This window comes from Canis aureus, chromosome 10 (assembly GCF_053574225.1).
Source record: "Canis aureus isolate CA01 chromosome 10, VMU_Caureus_v.1.0, whole genome shotgun sequence".
Taxonomy (NCBI): domain Eukaryota; kingdom Metazoa; phylum Chordata; class Mammalia; order Carnivora; family Canidae; genus Canis; species Canis aureus.
The window spans coordinates 76,208,995-76,235,794 of NC_135620.1; the positions used below are offsets into that span (position 1 = coordinate 76,208,995).

General features: G+C 40.3%; 1 protein-coding gene across 4 annotated transcripts; it reads right to left on the minus strand.

Moving 5' to 3' along the window:
- Window positions 1-356: 356 nt before the first annotated feature.
- LOC144322781 (glycosyltransferase 6 domain-containing protein 1-like) lies at window positions 357-17,438 on the minus strand. Of its 4 annotated transcripts, XM_077913140.1 has the most exons (7): window positions 17,296-17,438; window positions 16,844-17,055; window positions 15,494-15,573; window positions 14,268-14,303; window positions 10,312-10,359; window positions 1,657-1,794; window positions 357-1,226 (listed from the first exon to the last, which is right to left on the minus strand). In XM_077913140.1, exons 3-7 carry the CDS (start codon window positions 15,565-15,567, stop codon window positions 560-562), a joined length of 963 nt encoding a protein of 320 aa, XP_077769266.1. In that variant the 5' UTR covers window positions 15,568-15,573; window positions 16,844-17,055; window positions 17,296-17,438; the 3' UTR covers window positions 357-559. The 4 variants fall into 4 exon arrangements, with proteins under 4 accessions (XP_077769266.1, XP_077769265.1, XP_077769267.1 ...); XM_077913139.1 differs by lacking the exon at window positions 16,844-17,055; XM_077913141.1 differs by lacking the exon at window positions 14,268-14,303.
- Between the last annotated feature and the right edge of the window lie 9,362 nt (window positions 17,439-26,800).

The following is a 26,800-nucleotide window of genomic DNA, read 5'->3' on the forward strand; positions in this document are numbered from 1 at the left end:
GAATCCAATGTCTTTGTAGCAATAGAGGTACGATGTTTTTGGTAGAATGTCTCTAGTTTAGTGAAGTTCAATCAGATAATAGATTAAATACTAATCGAGATGAAATACAAGCAGTGTATATCTCCCAACACTTGAAAAGAGTATTTTATGAGTGAGTTGATGAATATTTATTTTTTCCCTTGCATATATCCCTTTGACACTGTGTATTTATGTGTATGTGTATCTATCTATCATCTATCTGTCCATCTATCCATCTTTATTTTACGAACTAGAATCTGGGTGTGTTTCTTCATTTTATGCCTCTAAAAGTATTTCTACATTATTTATAATATATAGATAATAACAACACTGGTACATTAACATTAAATCAATATTCATTTATTCTTAATCCACTTTAGGTAGATTTAGATGGTTTAAAATTGCAAGGAGAAAAACAATTTATTTGGAAGATTGCACATTTTTGTAAGTTTCTAGAACACAGAAACATTTAATAAGTTTTATATTTGAGGAATTATTGTGATGATTCACTTATTAATCCATAAATCTAATAATATAAGCATCAAATACTTGTTGACTGCCATGCTATCTTCACACGTTTAATTTGTGGGGGAGTTCTAAAATTTAGATCCCAATTGTATTCTGGTGATAACAACTTAGTGGGTTTATTGATAAACAAATATTTGTTTAGGTAACATTCATATGTGCTCTGAAGTCCTCTTCTGGTGTCGTTTTGAATTCCTTTTATATATTCTTCAGTGAAGGCTAAAACCTCACCGGGTGTGCCACCAAAAATTGCACTATGGTAATAGAAATCTCCCTCTCCAGGAGGGATGAAAGCTGCTGATTTAGATCTTCTCTCATAAGGGAAATTTTTGGCATGTCCAAAATACCACCATGCGTGGAGTTGGGCTACAGACTTGCCCAGGTTTTCCACCCCAAAGTCATTCTTGAAGATCTGGTTTACAGACATACTGAAGAGAAAGTCAACTTCATACTGGATGTGTTCTAGGATGTATACATTGAAGTTCCTCATGTATATGTAATTTAAGTCCTTCCACGTATGTTGTTTGAATATAATACATAGTTTAAGTGTTCGCAGGGGGCCTAACTTTATGGGAGGTAGTTTGGAGAAGTCATCCATCAAGATGTAAAAGATAACACTGTAGCCTTTCATGAAGTGTTTATTAGCAGAGTGGATGAACTGTTGCAGGTACTGATCTACAAACCTGTGAAACACGGAAAACAAAACACTTATTTTGCTAAAACCCATCAGGAGAACACACGTCATTTAAGCATGCTGTCTAACACGTTTTTGTTGCTAAAGAACTACCAATAGGCAGGAGCAGAGAAGTTGGGTCTAGAGGCTTAACTGTGTTGGTTAGTGAAAAAGGAGGTAGTAAGCCTGGGGGCCTGAGAAGAGCCATAAAGTTGGTTGAGAAGAAAGGAAAAGAGATCTAAGTGGATAGTAATAAAGAGGGGCCTAAGTCGTGTAAAGGACTTGGCCGTGGCTAGAGAAAATAACCGATACACGTGATTATGCAATCCGCCGGAAATCATGATTAGGATTAATTATGAGGAACTCTTTCGATGTCGAGTTCTTGGGCGCTCATCTATGTTTTTCCAAAATATAAAAGGATGAATGTCAGTAGCACCTACTTTCCCATAGCAAACACAGCCAAGCCTATGGTGATGTTCAGCCTCTTGTAGTAGTTCTCTAGGACTTGTCTATTGTAAGTTCCTTCCCATATGATCGGTGCAAACCAGTCAGTTGTTGTTTTTACATCAGGACGTTTTCTGTTGAACAAAAAGAAACAAATTAGGCAGGTACCACTTTATCACGACAGCAGAAGTCGTGGGCCAAGTGATAATCGCTAAGGATAAGGTGCTCACCCTGTGCCAGGCACGGTGAGGAAATGCTTTGCAGCGTTCATTTAACCCTCGCAGTGGCCTACAGTCTGAGCACCACCATAGCCCTGTGTTTCTTATGAGGAGATGCGAGTGCAGATTGGTCGAGTCAGTGACACGGCTAACAAAGGGCAGAGTCCAGATCCAAGGCCAACCAGCTGGCCTTCCCAGTCTGGGCTTCGGTCGGTCCACCGAGACTGCCTTTTGAGCCCAGGGATGTTGTTCCCTTGAGCTCTGACTGTCATTATTGCCTAGAGCAGCACCACTGCCTGCACGTGTCCTCCTCCCTCTTCTCCTGGGAGACCTACACTGCCTTCTTCTCACCCTTCCTGCTGCTCTACAAGCCCAGCAGTGCGACCTGGAAGGGAGTAAGATTAGTCCAAAACAGGAGGCTAGTATTAGGTTTGCTCCTAATAATAACAAAATAATGCAGAGGCGGCAGTGTTAGTGATAATAAACAAATAAAAAACAAAGCAAGCAAACAAAAGTAATAATAACAGTTCAGCCGGAGGCAGAGCAATAAACTGTTAAACCAAATTAACACCTTCAGTTTGGAAGGAATTGAATACAAAATAAGAAGCCATTTGGCTTTTGGTGATTACAGGTTTTATTTACAAATCCAGACCCAGACAAGATTCGGCAACCCTTAATACTACATTAATAATAATAAAAAAATTCTTTAGGGACTTTTTTTTAAAACTTCCACATTTATTTGTTGTACATTTATTTTTAAACCTTTCTTGTAGTTGATAATTACACACTTCTTTTTGACTCCATCAAATCTCAAACTCCACCTAAATACTGGCCAGATGTGCCCTCATCACAGTGACATAGGCACATCACAGATGCAAATCGGTATCGATTTGAGAAGACAAAAACATTTGAAGATTATCCCTCTTTCTTCATTAGATCAAAGATTCGCTGGTAGAACAAAAAGAACTTCTGAAAGCACAAGGCAGTCAGAAACTTACGCTTAAAAGTTGTTTGATGAGAGAAGAGGAGAGAGCAGGAGACCCGTAGGAGTCAGAGATTCCTGTTGCAAGTGTGGGGGCGGCTGCAGCCGAGGGCACTGTGTGCGGGAGGTGCTGGGCCAGCAGGCGGACGAGCTGGTCCGTCCCCTGAGGCAGACAGGCCTTGCCCAGTCTCCACTGTGGCTGCCTCACTGTCTCCGTGTAAGGTGGCCCAGCTACTTGGGGTCCAGTGGGGTTTACACGTGGGCCCAGTGATGTGGACATCCCCTTGCTAAAACTGAGCTCTAGCCGGTGCTGAGCACCCAACTTGCCAACTACAGAGGCCGTCAGAGCCCACGGGTGACACCGTCTCCCACGGGGACCAGCCAACCAAATGATGGTGGGTTGATACATTAGACTGTGAAGAAAGGACAAAACTCTTCCCTCCGGGGAATGTTTTATGTTCTGGGTAGAAATTTGCTTTTCCTGCCTACAAATCTGTCAGCTTTGTTGACTTGCAGAATATTTTTCCCCCAGAATATCTTATTAACTGCCATTGAGTCGCACGTAACATTGCCTCCTTCCAAGGTACTCATTTCATGGTGAACGTGGTGCAGCAGTTGACCTGCTGCCATGAAGTTCTCTGGCCCGACCGTGTGCCGCGCTGTCTGGAGGCAGCTGACCTGGTGGAAAGTGGAATAGCCAGGAAAAGTCTCCATTTCAGTGTCAGTTGTGAGATGAATTCCCTGAGAAGGTGGAGAAACGGTTCTGTAGTCGTACGCCCTTGACGCTGTGAATCAGGGAGCAACGCGACACACCGTTTCTTCCAAAGCTAAAATGCGCAGTTCATAGAACAAGGTGGATGTTGGGATGTTCCTGCTCACAGGTATGTCTAATGATTCACTTATGGAATGTTCACTTGCCATCGTTGTGCCCTTGGGTTCATCACGTTTAGTGCTCTCAGTTCCCCCCGGGAGGAGTCTTTCCTCTAGTAAACAAGTCCTGGTCCTGCTAACCTGATAGCAGGTCACACTGTGGCTCCCCATGCTGCTGGGCCAACAGGCAGGAAACGGCATTGCCGTGCGGACTGGTATGACTGGTCTCCTGCGCCAGGAAGATACAGTGACGGTGAGGAGGGCTTCATATCCAGTGCAGGAGACTCGGGGTTGCCCCTGCTCCTCTCATTTCCAGTAATAATGATCAGTGAGAAATTGTGGCAACTTCCTAAGGTCAGACCACCAAGGGAATCAGAGTCTTCAGGACTGGAGCTTTGAGTCACCCTATCAGATGGAAACTCTGGCCTTCAAAGGGGTTTGCAGAGGATAAAGAGACTATAGGGCGATGATTATTAGCTACCTCCTTTTATTGCCAACCACCTGTACAGCTACAGGAGTGGGACGGCAGCTGTGATTTGCTGTTTTAATTATTTGCCCCCTTCACCACCTTGTAGAAGGGTGCTAGACAACACAAGTATTACAGTTTAGGTTGGGAATATGGCTGGATCACCATCCTCTTGATGATACCCCCTGATTGATGTGACTTTTTATTTCCCCTGTTTGGGGAACATGAGCTTCTCCATCTAAATCAAATTTGAGAAATGATGCTTAGTTGCAAAAAGGATGGATTGTATCAGTTATTCTCCGTTTACCATTCCACTCTCCACCCTCAGCCCGCCTCTACCTGGCCTGCCCTGGAAGCAGACTGATCACCCCAAGTTCCCTGCCCTCCGACTTGCAGTGGGTTCCACCAACATAAAGGTTGGGGGCAGGAAAAGAGGCTGCCTGTTTTCTTCTCTCCCAGCTTTGTTGAGATCTCGACACTGGCTGTGTCCACATACAACCACCGCTTCTGCTGGCCAGCCCTTTCCTGGTTCCAGAAATCCCTGGTCTCCAGGAACACTGTCTCTCCCCTCGTCCCTTTAGGCGGACGATGGTCACAGCTTCTTGCTGTTGCAAGCTTCTGGATGCCTCCATATCATTTGCTGGGTCTCTTAACCTTGTTCAAATCTCTGCCAACCATCCCTTCACTAAAGTTACTTCATCTCAGTTGAGTTGTTTCCCTCATACCCGGATAGATTCCGTAACTGAGGAGCTTAGAAAATGCTTCATGAGACCTGAGCGGATGGTCCTCAGCAGGATACAAAGTGACCTACGGACAAAGTATATTGTTAACAATGGAAATTTGCAGAAGGAAGGCACAGATGAGGGTGCTGAAGTGTCATAGTCTATAGAGTATCCCAGGGGTAAGGTAGAAAGAAGCGTGATAATGAAGGAGGGAAATTCTATACATGGCCTAAGACAGGCACATTCTTAATAGAGAGAGAGTAGGTGCTAAGATGAATTAGAAGTGACTTCAGCGCTAGAAGCTATTTCTAAGATTTGATGAGATGAGACCGTGATCATGATCATGAGGTGTGATCGTGTCCCTTTGACATGGGAGGTATAATTTGTTCAAAAAGTAGTTCTGGAGAGACAGGGTGGGGACTCTTCCTGTAAGTCAAGGTTATACTGATGTGTATCTAATTTCAGGAAACCGAACACAAGTATAAAAAGTATAAGAAGCAGAAGTGATGTCCTAGAGATTAAATATACCCTGAGAGGGTAGATCACGGTGGCAGCAGAGAATTTCCCGGGGCTGTAGCTCATCTGCACTCCTGCCCCTTGGCGAGTTTCCCGCCTCCCTCCTTCATGGTCAGATCGTAGGGTCAGCGGCCAGTTCGTGACCTTTTCTTCCTGCCGTATTGGTAGAATTCTAGCCATAATATGTGTGCGATATGCACATATGCTGAAATACATGCGTATATCCCAGCTTTTAAAATCTTGTTTATTTTAGGGCAGCCTGGGGGGGCTCAGCTGTTTAGCACCTGCCTTCGGCCCAGGGGTCCTGGGATCGAGTCCACGTGGGGCTCCCTGCATGGGGCCTGCTTCTCCCTCTGCCTGTGTCTCTGCCTCTCTCTGGGTCTCTCATGAATAAATAAATAAAATCTTTTTTAAAAAATCTGGTTTATTTTATAATGAGATAATGCATCCTTTTCTACACCTTGCCTTTCTACTCAGCACAAGTTTGTGGAAATCCTTCCGGGCTATCGGGGCTAGTTCTTATTCACTCTGTGTAAAAGCCGCACAATATTCCAAGCTATGGACAGTTATTTAGCCATTTCCTTATGAATAGATTTTCATTTTACTTCTGTGATTTCTGTCATTATGAAAAATGATGCAACAGACCTTGATCTTACGTCTTTAGGTGTTGTTGCTGTTACTTTTACTGGCTGGACCCAGGAGGAGGATTGCTGTATACACATGTTCATTTTTAATAGTTGTTACCTGGAGCTCCTGGGTGGCTCAGTCGGTTAAGTGCCCTACTCTTGGTTTCAGCTCAGGTTGTGATGTGATGGTTCATGAGATTGAGCCCCCTTGGGGCTGTGTGCTCCGGGGTGTCTGCTTGAAGATTCTTTCCATCTGCTTCTCCCCTGACCCCCACTCACTCACACTCTCTCAAATAAATAAATCTTTAAAAAAAAAGAATTATCCACACACACAAAAAGAATTATCCACTTACTTTTTTAAAGGCTAGGCTGCAATATTTCACTGTCCTACCAGCATTTACCCATTACTATTAGGTTATTACTTTAAAAAGATTTCAGTTTGATGGGTATAAGTAATAGCTCATTATTACACTACTTTACATTTCTGTGAATTTGAGTATCTTTTCATATACTTACGGGTGATCTCTAATCTGCTCTAATGTAAGTTTATATATATATATATATATATATATATATACACATACATACATATATTTTAGAGAGAGCATGAGCAGAGGTGGGGGCAGGTAGGAAGAGGGGAGGAATCTCAAGCAGGCTCCACTCTCAGCACAGATCCGTGTTGGGCTTCATCTCACAATGCTGAGATCATGACCTGAGCTGAAATCAAGAGTCACATGTTTAACTGACTGAGCCACCCAGACACCCCAAGTTTCATATTTTTCCGTTGAATTACTTATTTTTTCTCAGTTCATAAAAATTCCTTATATTTAGATAATTACTCTATTACCCGTATTACAAATCATTTTTCCCAGATTTTTTGTCTATTAAATTTTTGTTTTAAACCAAATAAAAGTAAAAAAATTTTATATAGTGAAATATATCTTTTTAAATAGTAGATTTCAAGCATTAATTCAGAAGATTTCCTTCCTACCTAGACTTTACATGTCGTCATACTGATTTTCTAACAAAAAATTTTATCACTTTACTTTTTACAATTAAGTCTATAATCCATCAAGATTTTTTTAATTCATGAGAGACATAGACAGAGAGAGGCAGAGACAGAGGGAGAAGCAGGCTCCCTGCGGGGAGCCCGATGTGAGACTCGATCCCGGAACCCAGATCACGCCCTAAGCGTGAGGCAGACGCTCAACTGCTGAGCCACCCAGGTGTCCCTCCATCAGGAATTTATCCTTATTTATGCCATAAGATTAAGGTCCCATTCCCCACCACCTACTTAGACTGCCACTAGTATCTGTATAATTTATGAAATACTCCATCCTTTCCTTACTGATTTTTTTTTGACAGTTAAGTACCAAGATCTTTATTCTCAGACCTGATGTTCCATCTGTGACTACAGATGACATGTCACTATTTTGAGAACATCTCTACTCTTGGCAAGTCTTCAGCCACAAGGTTACACCTAATTCTCATCATAACAAGATAAATTAATCAGACTGAAAGAGGATTAAGGAGATACACTGAAGATAAAAGCAAAGGAGAACATTTTACAAGCTTAGCATCCCAGATGCCCTACAGGTTAAGTTTCAGATTTACAAGAGTGGCGACAGAACCATATAATTTCAGTGAAAATAAATGTAAGTTAGATCTTTTTTAAAAAGCGGAAAGGGGTTTAGAAATACTAGGTCAGGCAAGCACGCAAACTTCAGAATATTAAAAAATGCAAGGTCTGGTTGTCCAAACAAATATATCCCTCAGGAGAAGAACTGATTTTAAAATACCATTTTTTGTTATATATCAACTTTGATACATACTCTACTACTCCTCTGATCTATCCCATGTTGATTTGATCACAAGGATGCTAAAATATGTTTGGATATTTAAGACAAAATCCTCTTAAATTTTTTATTTTTCACACTTTTATCAGCTGTTCTGAGATATTTATTCTTTTGTATGTACTTTAAGCTTATAGTTTTTTCTACTTAAGAAGAACCAAAATGAACTTCTTCTCTGATATCTCAATATTGAAGAGGTAATTTCATTTTAAACTAAAAGCCAAAGTGATGCTTCATAATAAGGCACAATGCCTTCTACCAGTACTATTACATTGTTATGAAGTGCTATCATTTCAGTTAAACAAAGGGTCTCATGTATTTATTTATTTTACAAAGACTGAACCTCTATTATGTCTAGGCTTTTTTTTTTTCTAGGCACATTCTCATGGGAGAGGTGGATAATAAATGAATAAGCAAGCAAATATACATTATGTCAAATGTTGATGAGAGCAATGGAAAAAAAATCTGGGTACGGGAGAAAGGGAATGGGTGTGCTGATGTGTATGGAGTGATTAGAGATGGCTTCACTGATAAAAAACATTTGAGTAGAGTCCTGAGGGAAGTGAAAGAATGAGCCGTTTCGCTGTTTGGAGGATGAATGGTCCAGGCAGAAAAACCTCAGGTGCAAAGATCCCCATGTGAGAGCATGCTTGATGTATCCAAAGAACAACAAGGAGCCAGCATATTTGGAGTGGAGAGAGGGAAACAGTAGTTGAAGGTGAGGTCAGAGGTGGATGTTGGGCAGCTATTTTATCTATAATTTTTTGTATTTTAAACTCTTTGAACTCTTTGGAAAGGTCTTTTACAAGAGTGTTACTTCTTAATGATCATAATAACACAAACCTAGAAACAGTTCAAGTGCCCACTAATAAGACAATGGATGAACAAACTGTGGTATATTTCTATAGTCAACTATTGTGCAGCCATCAAAATGAATGACAGTAATATGCAATTTGGATGAATCTTAGCAATCTAATATTAAGGATCAGAATAAGTCCCTGGTGATTACACACAGCATTATATCTTTAGAAAGTTACCAATAACTAAAATTTAAAAATGTATTTTTTTCCAGAATACAGTCAGAAGACCTACATTTATATTAAAAACAGAGAAAGCAAGGGGATGATAAAGCAGGATTCAGGATGCAGGTTGGTTCAAGGCGGAGGGTGAGGAGACTGAATGGGGTTACTGGAAAAGGCAGAGCTGGATGTTAAAGTTATTGAATGTTGAAGTTCTTGTTTCATTGAAAATAAGAAAAAAAAGTAAGCAAGCAAGAAGGCACACGAATAATGTGGGCAGATCTTGCATAACAATGATGAGAGTGAGTCATGAAGCAAAGATTATTATTTAATTCTATGCACTTGAGGCTATTTTAAAAACATAAATATGAAAAAAGAATTCACAGAATATGAAATACAAACACAGAACACATATATAAAAGATGACCAAATTCAATAATATTTACAGAAATGCAAATTGAATTGAGATGTTTTAACTAACAGTTTTGCCAATAACAGAATGTTTAGGGGATCCCTGGGTGGAGCAGCGGTTTGGCGCCTGCCTTTGGCCCACGGGCTATCCTGGAGACCTGGGATCGAATCCCAAGTCGGGCTCCTGGTGCATGGAGCCTGCTTCTCCCTCTGCCTATGTCTCTGCCTGTCTCTCTCTCTCTCTGTGTGACTATCATAAATAAAAATAAAAAAAAAAACCAAAATGTTTAATACTACTAGAATAGAATGTAAATTTATAAAACAAAATATTTTTACAGTTATCCACTGTGGACTAGAAAATTAATGGAATAATTATTAAAAGGCAACTTAGCAACCCGAATAAAAATGTAAAATGTCTACATCTCTTAAACTAATGATGTTACAGTAAGTATTCATCATACAGATAAAAGGGTACAAAAATACGTGTACGAGAATGTTCATCAAAGCATGACTTATAATAGCTCTCAAATTGCAGACGATTCAAAACCAACGGGGAATTGGCTATATAAATTATGGTATATAGCCATAAAATAGAATATTTGATAGCCATTATAAAGAATGAGACTCTCCCCCGAGTGTTAATGCCAAAATCAAGAGGAGTCATTAATGGCATTTTCAGTCTGCTACTAAAAAGATTTTTTTTCTTTCCCCTAATAAAACCAGGAATGTTAAACTAGATAACAGTTTTCTTATTATGACCCTCAATTGCCTGATTCTTGGTAAATAGACATCAGGTTTATATATAAAAGCCTTAAAAATACAAACTCCTAAGGCCTGGAGGCTTCTAGGATAGGTACAATTTGATGATGGAAAAAAAAATCTTCCTCGTTTAAATTGAGTAGTCTATTATTATTATTATTATTATTATTATTATTATTATTATGTGTGTGTAGAATATTTTTTCTTACTTAGGATTAAACCAGTCTGAGAGCTGAGGTTCTTCTGCTTCATGATCCCTGGGTACAAAGAGAAAGTCAAGTTAAGAGTAATCCACTTATTTAGCAAGTAATTTCTGTGACCCTGTCATATGGCAGGCACTATTTGGTGCTGGTTCTATAACTATGAACATTTAGATGCCCTCAGGAAGCCAATCGACTAGCTAGAAAGACAGCAGTCAACGTACAATTACAGTACGGAGTGTTAACTACTAATAGGGAAAAACACATCTCCAAGGGGAGCATATAAACAGTGCATCCAACCTAGATATGGGGTTAAGGGAAAGTACTTGGAGATGAAATATGTAAACTGGGTCTGGAAGGATAAGAGCTAGTTCAGGAAAGTTATGTAGGCAAGAAACAGTATGGGTCTTGAATGGGGGATATATTTTTTTAATTAACAGAGCAGGAAAAATAATGTGTATTTAGACAAAAATACAGATTTGTTTAATTCATTTATCATGTATTACTATGTGATAGATAATTATGTGTTAAAGGGGTTAGAGTAGGGATCTAGATGTTTATCTTTAATTTTCACTTAAAGATAGGAACCACCTAAAATCTTGTTTTACCTTTAAGTTATTTATTTAATTAACAAGTCTATGAAGGAATTTCACTTTCATAAACTGGGGATATTTTGTAAAATAAGAATAACTTTAAGTGACTAGTACTTCTAGAAAAATGGAAGAGATACTAATTTTCCCCATTCCCAACACTAAGTATAGCTAAAAACCTGGGAGATTACATATAAAACAAAAGAAGACTCTGATAGGAGATTAGAAGAAAGCAGATCAGGTTTTCTGGCACATATAGCCCAGATTGGGTGCCAGAGAAGCCAGCAATCCAGAGACGCATGGGCACAGACAAAAAAAAAAAAAAGAGCCCTGAATAAAGGCTGCTCTTGATAGCTAAGGGCCACCCACCAAGGCAGAGAACTTGTTTCCAGGCCAATACTATGGAAAAACCATGGCCCCATATCCATCTCTCCAGCAAAGGCCAAGTAGAGAGCCTAGATTTCTACCCTCACCAGACCATAAATGAAAATCCCCTCCCTCCCTCACTGGTGTGGAGTTAAAGGAGTTTAATGGGGGTACAACTGTCACCACTGCTCAGCAGTTGTAGCAGTCCCCCTGTGGTTGTGTCAGTAAAGACCACATGAGGGTCCCAAACTCTCATCCCTGCTCATTAGTAACAAGGAGCCCCTCCTCATTGGGTTTCAAGGGAGGCAGAGTCAAGAGTCAAAAGTTTCATCCCTCAAGTGACAGAAATGAGGTGGTGCCATTCTATTTCCCAGCTGCAGCAATGTTAGAGGATGCCTGTGAAAACAAAAGATTTAAATAAGACCCAGAGTTTTGTAATACCCCAAATTGTCCAAGTTTCAATGAAAACAAATCCTTTATCATACCACAAATCAGGAAGATCTCAATGTGATTGAGAAAGGATAATCTATAGATGCCATGATAACACAATTATAATTATCTGACAAGGAATTTGAAGCAGCTGCTTGTAAAAGTGCTTCAATGAGAAATTGCAAGCACTTGAAATGTGAAAAAATAGGAAGTCACAGCAAAGCAATAGAAAGTCTTATTAAAGATATGGAAGATGAGGGATCCCGGGGTGGCGCAGCGGTTTGGCGCCTGCCTTTGGCCCAGGGCGCGATCCTGGAGACCCGGGATCGAATCCCACGTCGGGCTCCTGGTGCATGGAGCCTGCTTCTCCCTCTGCCTGTGTCTCTGCGCCTCTCTCTCTCTCTCTCTGTGACTATCATAAATAAATAAAAATTAAAAAAAAATGATATGACATGTTCATGTCATTTAAAAAAAAAAAAAAAAAAAAGATATGGAAGATGTAAAGAAGAACCAAATAGAAATTTTAGAACTTAAAATATAAAACTGGAATAAAAACTCAAGAAATAGGCTCAACAGCAGAATGGAGAGGATGGAGGAAAGAATCAGTGAACTTGAAGATAGAATAACAAATCACTCAACCTGAACCACAGAAAAAAACTGGGGGGGGGGGGAGCGGGGAGGGAAAAAGAACAAGCCTCAGGGATATGTAGGACCAAAACAAAAGATCTAACATCCCAAAAGGAAAGAAAGAGGATGGGGCTGAAAAAGTATTAAAAATATGACTGAACATGCCCCCCAACATACAGATTCAAGAAGCTGAGTGAACCCCAAACAGGATAATCTTAAAAAATGCAAAGTAACATGACTAGCCAAATTTCTGAAAGCTAAAGGTGAAGAGAAAGCTAAACATGAAAATAATCTTGAAAACAGAAATGATTCACCTATAGGGGAAAATTAATTTGAATGAAAATGGATTTTTTTTTATTAGAAACTATGGACCCAAAAGGAAGTGGAACAATATTTTTCAGATGCTGTAAGAAAAGAGCTGTCATCCAAAATGTCCCCCAGTAGGGGCACCTGGTTGGAGCAGTCAATTAAGTGCCTGATTCTTGGTTTAGTCTTGGGTTGTGATCTCTGGGCCATGAGATTAAGCTCCGTGTCAGGCTCTGTGCTCAGCAGCGAGTCTACTTGAGATTGTTTCTCCCTCTCCCTTTGCTGCTCCCACTCATGCTCTCTCTCAAATAAGGAAATTAGTCTTTTTTTAAAAAACTCCCCCAATAGGTAGGTAATGGTTAAACAAACTTTGGCACATCCCTTCATGGGATACTACAGAGCAACAAAAAAGGAGTGATCTATTGAGATAAAAAGGTGGCTGGGGGATCCCTGGGTGGCGCAGCGGTTTGGCGCCTGCCTTTGGCCCAGGGCGCGATCCTGGAGACCCGGGATCGAATCCCACGTCGGGCTCCCGGTGCATGGAGCCTGCTTCTCCCTCTGCCTGTGTCTCTGCCTCTCTCTCTCTCTCTCTCTGTGACTATCATAAATAAATAAAATTAAAAAAAAAAAAAAAGGTGGCTGGATCTCAAAAGCATTATCCTGGGTGAAAAAAAGCTCATTTCAATAGATCACATACTTCCATTTATAAAACATTCCCAAAGTGACAGAATTATAAAGATAAAAATAGGTTCGTGATACTAGGGGTTAGAAAAGGTTGAGGAGAGGAGGTTGGGAGTGAGTGTAATTGGTAGGTCAGATGAGGTCTTTGTGGTAATAGAATAGTTTTGTGTATTGATTGCTGTGGCAGTCTACAAACCTACACACATAAGATGGTGTATAATTATATACATATACTGTCCCCAGCATCAATTTCCCATTTTGATATTGCATGACAATTATGTAAGATGTAACACTGGGGGAAATTGAGTGAAGGGTACATGTAACCTCATTACTGTCTTTGCAACTTCCTGTGAATCCATAATTACAAAATCAAATATTAAATAATAACTTTGAAAGTGCATCCAATTTGACATTTCAGAGGTGTTTTTAGCCAAAAATATTTTAATATAGGATTGCTCAATACTCATGCTTTTTCAAAATCTAATTTGTCCATGATTAACTTCATTAAAAATGGATAGTGACAAGTGGAGAACTTTTTTAAAAGCTTATTTTTTGGGGGGGGGAGTTGGTTTCACTAATTTCTTGGGTTCTACACAATGGTCATTGTAGAAAATATGGCGGACTACAAGGCCTATTAATCTACAGGAAAATATCATCTAGACAGAGATACTTAAACTATAGCAAATGCGAAAAAATCTGTCTGGTATAAGCAGGTGAGTGTGTTGAGGGAGCAAAATTTGGAGACCTGCACATACACATGTTCATGCAAACTCATATACGGGTACATGTACACGTGCCTCAAATATTTCCAAACTGATACTCAGGAAATTTGTCTATGGTTGTCTCTAGAGATTTCCGCCCAGTTTTCTGCTCCTTTTGACTGCCATCACCATTAGAACTCACTTGACTCCAGCCAGTTTGCCCTCAGTGCAGTTTGTAGACTACTTACAGAACAAAGATTCTTACCAGCAGAGATTTGTCTCCTGTAGATGGTTCTTTATTCTTTACATAAATGAAAAAAGATACTTTAGTGTTGAATTTGAACAAATGCCCATGCAAATGGGAATAACAAAAAATCTGGAATTTGAATCCATTCACTTACCCACTTGTTAGCCAAATAATTACTGAGTATCTACTATATGCCAGGCATAATGCTATGGTTCTGGATACATGGCATCCAGTTCTGACATGGCATTGCAGGTCTGGAATCCAGGCCTGCAACGAGCTGTGGTCTCCTAGTTCCTGATTGACTGAGTCCATTATCTTCAAAAAGATTATAATAATATTATTACAAGTGACAACGAGTCCTTTACACCCTGGGAGGTAACATCTAGAACATGATACCAAAGCCATCAGGTTCATTTCAAAAGACATCAACTCCCACAATATAGCTGATTTGCCAATAGCAGTCAGGAACATTGGTTTGCTTAAAGAGAATAAAGAGGAAGGCATGGAGGAGGGGAGAATTGGAATTTTTTTATGAGAGAATTCTAGCAGCTTAACAGATTCCCGGTACAGCTCTCTTTCTGTAGCGGGTTAGAGTCTTGTTCCTATCAGGTGGGACACTGTCATGACTTTAAGCTAAAATGTACCTAAAATAGTGCCCAACACTCTCTATGTTCTTATCTTGCCTTATTTCTTTCTTCATAGCTTCTTATATAAAATACAAAGCTCCTGACCTTATATTATCTATTCCTTTGCTTATTATCCATCTTCTCCACCTAGAATATAAAGCTGCGTAAGAGCAGTCACTTTGGGTGGCAGTTTTACTCTTTTCCCAGCACCTAGCACAGGACCTGGCGCCAAAAAGATGCTCAATAAATATTTGTTGAATGTTGAAAAATAAAAGAATATATTTATAATTTAAATAGTTCCTCAAAGAGGAGACAATCTCCAATTAATTTAGGGAGTGTATATTAACAATTTTTGGACAAAACTCTGCATTTCAGATCAACTCTGCCACTCATTAAAGATAGTGATTCAGGGATGCCTGGGGGGCTCAGCGGTTGAGCATCTGCCTTCGGCCCAGGGCGTGACCCCGGGGTCCTGGGTCCAGTCCCACATCGGGCTCCCCCCAGGAAGCCTGCTTCTCCCTCTGCCTGCGTCTCTGCCTCTCTCTCTCTGGGTCTCTCATGGATCAATAAATAAATTCTTTAAAAAAAGATGATGATTCATCAATCTTTTATATTTACCGGGAATGATACTTAATCAACATCAGCAATAAAGCAAATGAAGTTAATAACAGCATCTTCCATTTAGAATTCATTCTCCCCTAGGGAAAAAAAAAAAGAGGAGAAAAGGAGGGGTTTTTTTTTGGAAAGTAAGAAACAACTTCCTTGCCATCTTCTAATTAATCAGGGAATCAATTTACAGAAATTTGGCCACCAAAGTGTCTGATTTCTAATTCTAGAATGCTTGGCTTTAGGAAGAAGGCAGATTTAGGGAAACCACATATTTTGTTTGAAGTGCCTACAAAAATGTCAGGATGCTGACTGATACTTTTTAGATCAGATGCAGAATGTCTGTAAGATTCCTATTCCTTTATCAAAGTCCACTTTGAATGCCTAAAGGAAATGCAGTAAAACTCTCATTCTTTTTCACTTATGCTTTTGAGAAAAGAAAATGAGGTCCTTATGATGTTTTTATGCACTGGAATATATTCTTCCCTCAAAGTTGATTTTTATATATTTTTTCCTCACAAAGGTATTAAGACTAATAATTTATTCAAAGACTATAGGACTAGTAACCCTAAAAAAAACACATGAGCTCTCTTAAAGGTATTTTCTTGTAAACAATGATATAAAAATCTAAATTAAAGGCATTACACTCCAAAATAGAATATTTGGCTCCAGCCAATGCACTGAGCTTGTGCTGAAGGTGTTAGATAGGGTTTCTCTTTGCCTATGGGGTGCCTCGCTTGCTTAGTGGAGCATGTGACTCTTGAGCTTGGGGTCATCAGTTTGAGCCCAACATCGGGGGTAGAGTTTACTTAAGTAAGAAAAAGGATTTCTATTGACAAGCATAAATTGTTTTTCAGTAGGCATCATCCAAGAACAAGTCCTGCTTTTGGGTTATGTGTTGGAGTAAAATGAAGGCCTCTGATACTTACTTTTTTAACACTTATTTAATGAGCAAGATGCTTAGATCTGACCTTCCAACATGGTCGCCACTAGCAACAAGTGACTAGTAAGTGCTTGAAATAATGCTAGTCCAAACAGTGGAGTTTGAAGACTCATTATTGAAAACATAACGTAAGATATCTCATTAATGATTGTGTATATTGATGAAATTTTGAAATGAAATTTTGGATATGGTGGATTAAATAAAATATTTAAATGAATTTAATCTGTTTCTTCTTTTTACCTTTTTCGATATGGCTTCTAGAATGTTTAAAGTGTGGTTTGCATTATATTTCTATTGGACTGTTCTATAGACAATACCAGACTGGGAAGGCTTGAATTTGACACAATTTTAGTTCCAACAATTAGTTGGACAATTAGTTCTACAATTTAGTTCCAACAATGTGGAATTTTTAAATTCACCTTTTAAATTTAAAAATATTACAGGGGCATGGGTGGCTCTGTCAGTTAAGTGTCCAACTCTTAGTTTCGGCTCAGGTCATGATCTCAGGGTCCTGGGATCCAGCCTGATGTCATGCTCCGAGCTCAGCAGGGAGTCTCCTTGGGGATTCTCTCTCTCCCTCTCCTTCTGCTCCTCCTTCCGCTTGCACTCCCTTTCTTTCAAGTAAATAAATCTTAAAAAAAAAAAAACAAAAAACACAAAAGAGTTATCCTATGTATGGGGTAAGAGTCCATCTATCAGATTATTTTCTGAGAGCGTGCCTTCAAAGATACTATTCTTAAGGACCTGTAATATGTTGAAGTGTCACCTATTTTGTACAATATACTTTTAAGGCCAAGGTCTGGGAATGACCCCTACCTGTGATTTTGCCAAACTGTCCACCTTTTATACAGTTTCTCCCTAAGAGCCTTACCTTTAGTTTTGGTGATGTAAAAAGAAGAAGTCCTAGGGTGTTTCCCAATCATTATATTTTTGAATCTGTATTTTAAAAATCAGATATTGTAAAATACTCTCCTTATGTTTGAATCTTTTGCTTGTGGTGATGTCACCAGACTCTTGATGATGAAAGCATTAGAAAGTCATAATGATACTGTCATAATGATACATGTGGTCGCAAGTTCTCCTTGCTGCCAGATGGTGGAACTTTGTCCCATTTGAAAAAGGGTTTTTTTAAAAATGGTTTGCTTTTAGCTTCCTTTGTTGTGCTTCCTTATCTTTCTTGATGACTGATTTTTACTTACAGAAATGTATTTTGAATGGTGTGCTGTGAGTGTATGTAGGTATCAATAAATGACAAAAAACATGAGCCCTCTTTTTCCTCATCCTCTTTTAGTCATTGTCCAACTATTCCAGGTAAAGCTAATTCCTTCTTACCCTTTCCAGGAATGTTTTATGAGTACTTTCTGATTGTCAAAGTAACACATTTTCATGTTACAAAATTTGTCAAGTGCATAAAACCACAAACAAGAAAATGATAATCAAATGTAATCACCCTCTTCTGAGATAATCACTCTTAATTTAAGATAGCGTGTACCTTTATTATATTATTCTTCTTTTAATTGAGTTCAATTTGCCAATGTACAGTCTAACACCCAGTGCTCATCCCATCAAGTGTCCTCCTCAGTGCCCATCGCCCAGTCACCCCATCCCCCCACGCGCCTCCCCTTCCACAACCCTGTGTTTGTTTCCCAGAGTCAGGAGTCTCTCATGGTTTGTCTCCCTCTCTAATTTTTCCCACTCAGTTCCTCTCCTTTCACTATTTCTTATATTCCCCGCATGAGTGAGACCATAAAATGTCTGTCCTTCTCCGAATGACTTACTTCACTCAGCATAATACCCTCCAGTTCCTTCCACGTCGAAGCAAATGGTGGGTATTTGTTGTTTCTAATGGCTGAGTAATATTCCATTGTATACATAAACCACATCTTCTTTATCCATCATCTTTCGATGGACACCGAGGCTCTTTCCAGTTTGGCTATTGTGGACATTGCTGCTAGAAACATCGGGTGCAGGTGTCCCGGCGTTTCACTGCATCTGTATCTTTGGGGTAAATCCCCAGCAGTGCAATTGCTGGGTCATAGGGCAGATCCATTTTTAACTCTTTGAGGAACCTCCACACAGTTTTCCAGAGTGGCTGCACCAGTTCACATTCCCATCAACAGTGCAGGAGGGTTCCCCTTTCTCCTCATCCTCTCCAACATTTGTGGTTTCCTGCCTTGTTAATTTCCCCCATTCTCACTGGTGTGAGGTGGGATCTCATTGTGGTTTTGATTTGTATTTCCCTGATGGCAAGTGATGCGGAGCATTTCCTCATGTGCATACACATTGGCCATGTGTATACGTCTTCCTCTGTGAGATTTCTGTTCATGTCTTTTGCCCATTTCATGGTGGATTGTTTGTTTCTTTGCTGTTGAGTTTAATAAGTTCTTTATAGATCTTGGAAACTAGCCCTTTATCTGATACGTCATTTGCAAATATCTTCTCCCATCCTGTAGGTTGTCTTTGAGTTTTGTTGACTGTTTCTTTTGCTGTGCAGAAGCTTTTTAAAAATTTTTATTTCTTTTTGTTGCCTGATTGCTGAGGCTTGGACTTCTAGTACTATGTTGAGTAGCAGTGGTGAGAGTGGACATCCCTGTCATGTTCCTGATCTTAGGGGAAAGTCTCCCAGTGTTTCCCCATTGAGAATGATATTTGCTGTGGGTTTTTTGTAGATGGCTTTTAAGATACTCTTCTTTTGAAATAGTTTTTCTTTTTGAAAAAGAAAGACACATACACAGTAAAAAAATTCAGAGGGGCACCTGGGTGGCTCAGTCGGTTAAGAGTCTGCCTTCAGCTGAGGTCATAATCCCAGGGTCCTAGGATGAAGCCCTGCGTTGGGCTCCCGGCTCAGAGGGGAGTCTGCTTCTCCCTTCCCTTTTTTTTTTTTTAAAGATTTTATTATTCATGAGAGACACACAGAGGGAGGCAGAGGGAGAAGCAGGCTCCCTGCGGGGAGCCCAATACGGGACTCGATTCTGGGACCCCAGGATCACGCCCTGGGCTGGAAGGCAGACACTGAACCGCTGAGCCACCCAGGCGTCCCTGCTTCTCCTTTTCCTCACCCCCCCCATTTGTGCTCTCTCTAGATCTCTCTTTCTCTCTCAAATAAGTAAATCAAATCTTTTAAAAAAAGAAAAAGCTGTTCATGATGGCTCATAGTAGTTTTCTTGGTTGTAGCCAAAAGGTGGAACCGACAAATGCTCATCAATAAGTGAATGGATGAACAAACTATGGCGTGTCCTTGTGATGGAATAGTACTTAGCACTGATATGTGCAACAACATAAATGAACCTTTAAATAACGATGCTGTGAAAGAGGTCAGACCAAAAAGGGGCACATACTGTGTAATTCTGTTTATATAAAATTCCTAAATATGCAAAACTGTTAAACTACAGAATGCATGTTTTTATGTTTTATATGCCCAGAAACCCAAACACCCTTCATTTATAGGGAATCTTAAATTCAGGAAGCAAGAGCATCCTTATGTTCACTGTGGAAGGTGCAATAGGCAGAAATTTCCTCTCCCTATCCTTTGCAGCTAAATGGTGAACCCACAACCTAAACTCCTGGCATTCTAATCAGATTCTCCTACCTGGGACTTTGAACCTTAAGGGGGTTCAATTTGAAATTATGTGTAACAGAGTCAAGGACCAACGTACGGAAGATATTTTAAAAGGTATGGAGATCAGCAGGGCGATAACGGGTGATGGGATCAGCCATTGGTATTCAGATTGTACCTGTGGCAGGATCTTATCTGTGTATTTCCCCCACAGGAAACACACAAATACCCACCATTTGCTTCAAGGTGGATGGACCTGGAGGGTATTATGCTGAGTGAACTAAGTCAATTGGAGCAGGACAAACATTATATGGTCTCATTCATTTGGGGAATATAAAAAATAGTGAAAGGGAATAAATGGGAAAGGAGAGAAAATGAGTGAAAATATCAGCGAGGATGACAGAACACGAGAGACTCCTAACTCTGGGAAACGAACAAGGGGTGGTGGAAGGGGAGGTGGGCGGGGGGTGGGGGTGAGTGGGTGATGGGCACTGAGGTGGGCACTGACGGGATGAGCACTGGGTGTTATTCTATATGTTGGCAAATTGAACACCAATAAAAAATAAATTTATAAAAAAAAGGAAATACACAATCTGCGTACTGTCCATTTGTATTTCCTTGTTTTAATTTTTAAAAAGGATTTTATTTATTCCTGAGAGACGGAGAGAGAGAGGCAGAGACACAGGCAGAGGGAGAAGCAGGCTCCATGCAGGGAGCCCAAAGTGGGACTGGATCCCGGGTCTCCAGGATCACTCCCTGGGTGGAAGGCAAACACTAAACCACTGAGCCACCCGGGGATCCCCTCCATTTATATTTCTTTTCCAGCAGTTACTTGCTAAGGATGGTGAACTGCTTCCTACTCTTCTGTAGTAAACATTGCTGTCACTCATCACTACTTTCTAACCCTTTTGCATTTAGCAAGGGCATGTGATCATTCCAGGCTGAGGCACCGAAGAGCCCCTGCGTGATTCTCCGGTATGTCTCTTCCCTTGACACTGTGACAAGAACTATCACAGATAGTGGACTCTCCATTGTTCTGGGTCTGCAGCTGGTAACTTGGAGCAGACTTCTGGCTCCAGCCCTCACTTGCATATGTAGGGTGAGTGAGAAACTTGTTTTTGTGTAAGGCTGCTAAGATTTGACGGGTCCATATTTTTACCCAACATGCCATTTCACAAGTTCTTTCTCTGTCTGGATGAATCAGAATCAGTATCAATGCCCCAACATATTCATGTTTGGGTGCCAGAGTGAGGGTTTGTAAGCACATACTTTTAGGGAAATAGGAGGAATCTAGAGTTGGTTTTCAGGCCTTGTTTGGGTCTAAAGTCAGTTTTTTAAAAACCACTTTAGTATTCAGAGATAGGGTTCTGGCACCCTGTGGAATATAGTAGTAAACATTGTCCCTGGGTTCCCATGACTTAGATGCACATCAAAGGCAAAGGCTTTGGGGCAAAATATATGATAATGATGACTCCTATGATACTTATGCACCAGGTACTGTGCTGTGCACATATACTAACGTACTTAACAAAATGAAGGACATAAAGAAATTAAGGACCAACAGGTAGGTGAAGTGGCTGTATCTAATGGCACTAGAGAGCTTAAAGAAAAAGCATAAAGCCAAAGTTAAAGTCCACTCTGTGACTGTAGTTCCCACCAGATAGCTGTGCCCTTTGTGGTAGCAATGGGTTCCAGCCCCAACAATGGCCCCGGCTCTCAACCTTTGGTGCCACCACCTCCTTCCTGTGCTGCTCTGGCTCTCGGGGTAGTCACAGCTTCTCAATTTCCTCACTGTCCCATCTGGCTCCTTAGCAGTCCTATCACCTGTGTAACCAGTTCTCAAATTAAAATCTCTCATTTGAAATACCCTGATTTTCCTGATTGGACCCTGACTGATAATATTTCCTAAGACTAGTAGGGCTCTGATAACAATTTTTGCTGTATAACAACCCACTCAACCCACTCAAACCTTAGTCAAGCAATGATGCATTATTTTTGCTCATGGGTCTAGAGGCTGATCTGGGTTGGGCCAGGCTTAGCTGATGTCAGAAGGGGGAGCGCGCAGTTGGTCAGTTGGTTGGGGGCTTGCTGGTCTGTATTCACATGTCTGTTGGAGAACATCAACTGGGGCAATGTAAAATGGGCGTGAACACAGAGAGGGGATACTAATATTTACATTTGCCAACTATATCTACCAAGGGCCCTAAGAAAGAGTCTCTCAAAGTGGGATTCTGGTTTTGGGTTGCTCATCTGCTTGTCTATCATATAGAATCCTGTCCTACTGTGGGTTACCAGAAATCTGTGGCATGTAGTGACATCATAACTATTTAAATTATTTTGTCATTATTATTGCTTGATAGGAAGTACGTTGAAGGGAAGACTTTAGGGCGTCATAGGTACTGTACTCGCCATTGTGGCCATAACAAGTGCAAGGTCTTTGAGATGGGATTGCTGCTTCTGACTGTTCTAGAGAGTTTACAGAAACAAAACGTTAAGTCTAAAAATTGGAAATTTCAGCTCAAGGCTTGGGCCAGACCAAGATGGTTTCTTTGGAGCCTGTGCATGCATGTGTACATATGCACATGTAGCCATAAGGCACACATGTCTGAGGATAAGGCCGCAAATTGAATGATGTGATATACATAATTAGAATATAAACTTTACATAAAACTTCAAAAAGTGTCTTGTATTGGTGGGAATGCAGTGCAGCCACTCTGGAAAATGGTATGGATGTTCCTCGAGAAGTTAAAAATAGGGACGCCTGGGTGGCTCAGCGGTTGAGTTTCTGCCTTTGGCTCAGGGTGTGCCCCCATGGTCTTGAGATCGAGTCCCACATTGGGCTCCCTGCATGGAGTCTGCTCCTCCTTCTGCCTACATCTCTGTGTCTCTCATTAATAAATATATAAAATCTTAAAAAAAAAGAAGTTAAAAATAGAGCTACCCTACAACCCAGCAATTGCACTACTAGGTATTTACCCAAACGGTACAAAAATACTGATCCAAAGGGATACAGGCATCCTGATGCTTATAGCAGCATTATCGACAATAGCCAAATTATGGGAAAGAGCCCAGATGTCTATCAACTAATGAATGGATAAAGAAGAGGTGGTATATGTATACAGTGGGATATTACACAACCATCAAAAAGAATGGAATCTTGTCATGATGTGGATGGAGCTAGAGAGTATAATGCTAAGCAAAATTAAGTCAGAGAAAGACAAATAACATAAGATTTCACTCATGTGGAATTTTAAAAAGAAAACAGATAAACATAGAGGATAAAAAAAAAAGAGGGTGGCAAACCAGAAAACAGACTCTTAACTATAGAGAACAAACAGGGTTACTGGAGGGAGGTGGGTGGAGGGATGGGGATTAAGGAGGGCACTTGTGATGAGCACTGGGTGTTGTATGTAAGTGACAAATCATTAGGTTCTACATCTGAAACGAATGTTACAGTGTATTGTTAACTAAATGGAATTTAAATACAAATGTGGGAAAAAAGTCTCATGTTAAAATTAGAGAATTTGGAAAGACTGGGACCCCTATATTTGGAACGAGAACATTTGGGTGGATTCAGAAGAATCTGAGAGCTTGTAATTCTAATCCTTCTGAGCTTCTCTTGTCAGTGGAAACAACTCCCCTTCAACTCTCTGAGAAAATAAGCCTTTCCTTGCTTAAAGATACCATAAAGGTCTCAACCAAGATATTGGATTTACAAGGTGATGCCTGTTCTCATTGCATGAAGACCTAATACCTAGAGTCAGAAACAGCATGCCTCATGGAGGTGATTCAAGGTCTGTTCCAGTAGGGGATAGGTACATTAAAAGAATTTCAAGCTCTTGCTTATTTGTATTAGTAGGGAAACACATGCGAGAATGGATTCTAATGATATTAGATTGGGATGAATAGAGTAGAATATTGGATTGATCTGAAGTTCTGAAGTCATTAAAACAGGTACATTTACCTGACATTCTGGATTTAATATGTTGTCCTTGTCAGTTATAAGTGGTTCTAAGAGTTTTCTTGGATGTTAACTGAAATTTGAATTCAGTGGTAACCTACATTCAATGAGGCTAAGATATCATAGCTTTTCTGGCATGATGTAGAAGAAGAAATCCAAATGTTTAGGGAGACAGAAATGCTGAAGCGAATTCATTGTGCTCACACCATCTCCTTCCCCTCAACAATGTTCCCGGGTGGAGTTGGGGGCGCTCAGAGGACTCTCTCCTTCATTAAGTCCTTGAGAAATGAATCAGTGTGGGGACATACTGATATTGAAATGGACTCTCAGATTTCAGTGAGAATTATGGGATTTACATTATTGGGGTAACCCTAGACCTGGTGAGCAGAAACCTGAGTTGAATTGTCAACAAGTTATAGTATCTCATCATGTTCCCGTACCTCAGCCAGTTTACAGACCGGGAGTCTCTTGATTGAAGAGGAGTCTATGTTGCCTCAAGAGAGGACCTGTGGTCATTTAGTAGGATGACTGTATCCTTGAAGGAAAATGCAGAATTTACACTAGCTCAGAGTTGACAATTTCTAAAAGATGAAAATAGCATTGTGATCTACTAAACAGAGTGAGGGCTTATGGAGAATAGAGGATAAATTAAATTCCACCCTGAGTTTATCTCACAGTGGTCCCATCATATAGAAGAGCCACTCTATGGTTTCTAAATTCCTGAATTCATGGTTGAAATATTTACATTCAGCAACTACTGAAGTATTTACATTAGTCTCTGACTCATGGTGTAAGGGCTAATGTGGTAAGAAGGGTCAAAATGAAGCCAATGGAAAAGGCTTTCTTATTAAAATAGTAAATCAAAAGCCATATAATAAGAAGACCTCCCTGTGGAGATTGTAAAGATCACCATTAAATACTTGAACACTGCAGGCTGTTGATTTCTATTACATCCTTGTTTAATATCTATTGATATTAGATTGAGATGAATGGAATATAATATTGAATTGAGCTAAAGTTCGGATGTTACTGACACAGGTACACTTCCCTGAGATTTATTAATATCCTTGCCTGTTTGACCATAAAATATGCAAACCAGTCAAGTTGTATCATCATATTTCCATCTATATTTGTAGAATGCCTGGGAATCATTATAAAGTTCGTTAAGTGGTGACTCCAATTACAGCTACTTCTAGTGTTGTATTTTTGCTCGAGCAAATGAACACAGTCCCTGGTATTTGGTCTGTGGGTGACAGATATTTTTCCTTATACCAGTTAGAATGGATTATCAAAAGCAGTTTGGTTTTACCTGACGGAGGCCTCAGTAAACCTCAGAGTTACACAAACTCTCCTGAGTTATCATAATACAGTCCACAGCCTCCTTGACCACCTGCACCTCTTACAGGATACCATTGTTAACACCATGCTTTGCATTTTGAGCAGAAAGCAGCAAGAATCCCAGATGTCATGCTAATACAAATGTATGCCAGGTGATGGAAGAAAAAATCAGGTGCCTGACACATCAGTGAGATTTCTGCGGAGTATGTAGTGTTATTGGCTCTAGGCAAGTTCCTGCACCTTGCACCACTTATCAACAAATAAGAGTAGGTGTAAAGCTCGGTGGGACTTTTTGGATATAGGAAGCAACATATATTGTACTTGAGTGCCACTCTGACCTGTATATTGAGAAACCAATACCCTGCCCGTTTTGAGAGAGACTCGGAGCAAGAGAAGGCTCCATGTAAGATAGACTGCAGAGCAAGGATCTCTGCCCCTTGTCAGGTTAAAGTTGCAAATATAGATACTAGATAGAGCATTTTGTGTAGCCAGGTAGAGAAGTATCTATTCACTGGACACATAAGATTCTAAATTTTGCTTGAACTATGACCTCTCCTACCCACCATGAACTTAATGCTTTCTGATCCAACTAACTAAACACTTGGATATTTGCAGTGTAATCCGTTATCAGTGGAAGTAATTTCCATAAGATTGTACTCAGGCAGGTAGAAAAATTGGTGACAAGAAATACTGAGGTCCTTTATGGGCTTCTGAAATAGGAACAGAGTGCAAGGCTGTGAGTATCTCATGAAAATCCTCATCAAAGAGCAATCTTAGTAGAGGAGGCTCTCTGTAATCAAGTAGAGAAAAATCTGTTCTATGATATCAGTCAGCCTCTTTTTTGCAGCCACACAGTGCTTTTGTGATGACCCATGTACAAAGTGGCCTTAGTGGCAGGGATGGAAGCTATCCAGTAGCTCAGTAAGAAAAACTTCCTTCCATCAATGAGAATCTGGCTTTCTCTGCTGCTAAATGTGCAAACCACCAAGAGCAAAGGCCACTCTGAGTGCATCTTATGACTCCTTTCTTCTGAGGGACTGTCTGGCCACTGGTGGCATAGTAGTTACATTGGATCTTTTTTCATCAAGGAAGGGGAAGAAATGTGTCCCCAAGCAAATATATTCTGAGTACAGACATACCTTCCTTTTCCATAGTGCTTCTGCCAGCAGCACCACTTGTGGGCTTACAGAATGTTTTATTTTATTTTATTTTATTAAGATTTTATTTATTTTTTCGAGAGAGAGAGAGAGAGAGAGAGAGAGAGGCAGAGACACAGGCAAAGGGAGAAGCAGGCTCCATGCAGGGAGCCCGACGTGGGACTCGATCCCAGGTTTCCAGGATCACGCCCTGGGCCGAAGGTGGTGCTAAACCACTGAGCCACCTGGGCTGCCCCAGAATGTTTTATTCATAGTCTCTGGCAAGGAGATAGATTTTATTGTCAAGTGCAACAATAGGCTCCTGTCCATGGAATTCACCGATCTTACCATGTAACTCATGACCCAAAAGCATCTAACATTATGA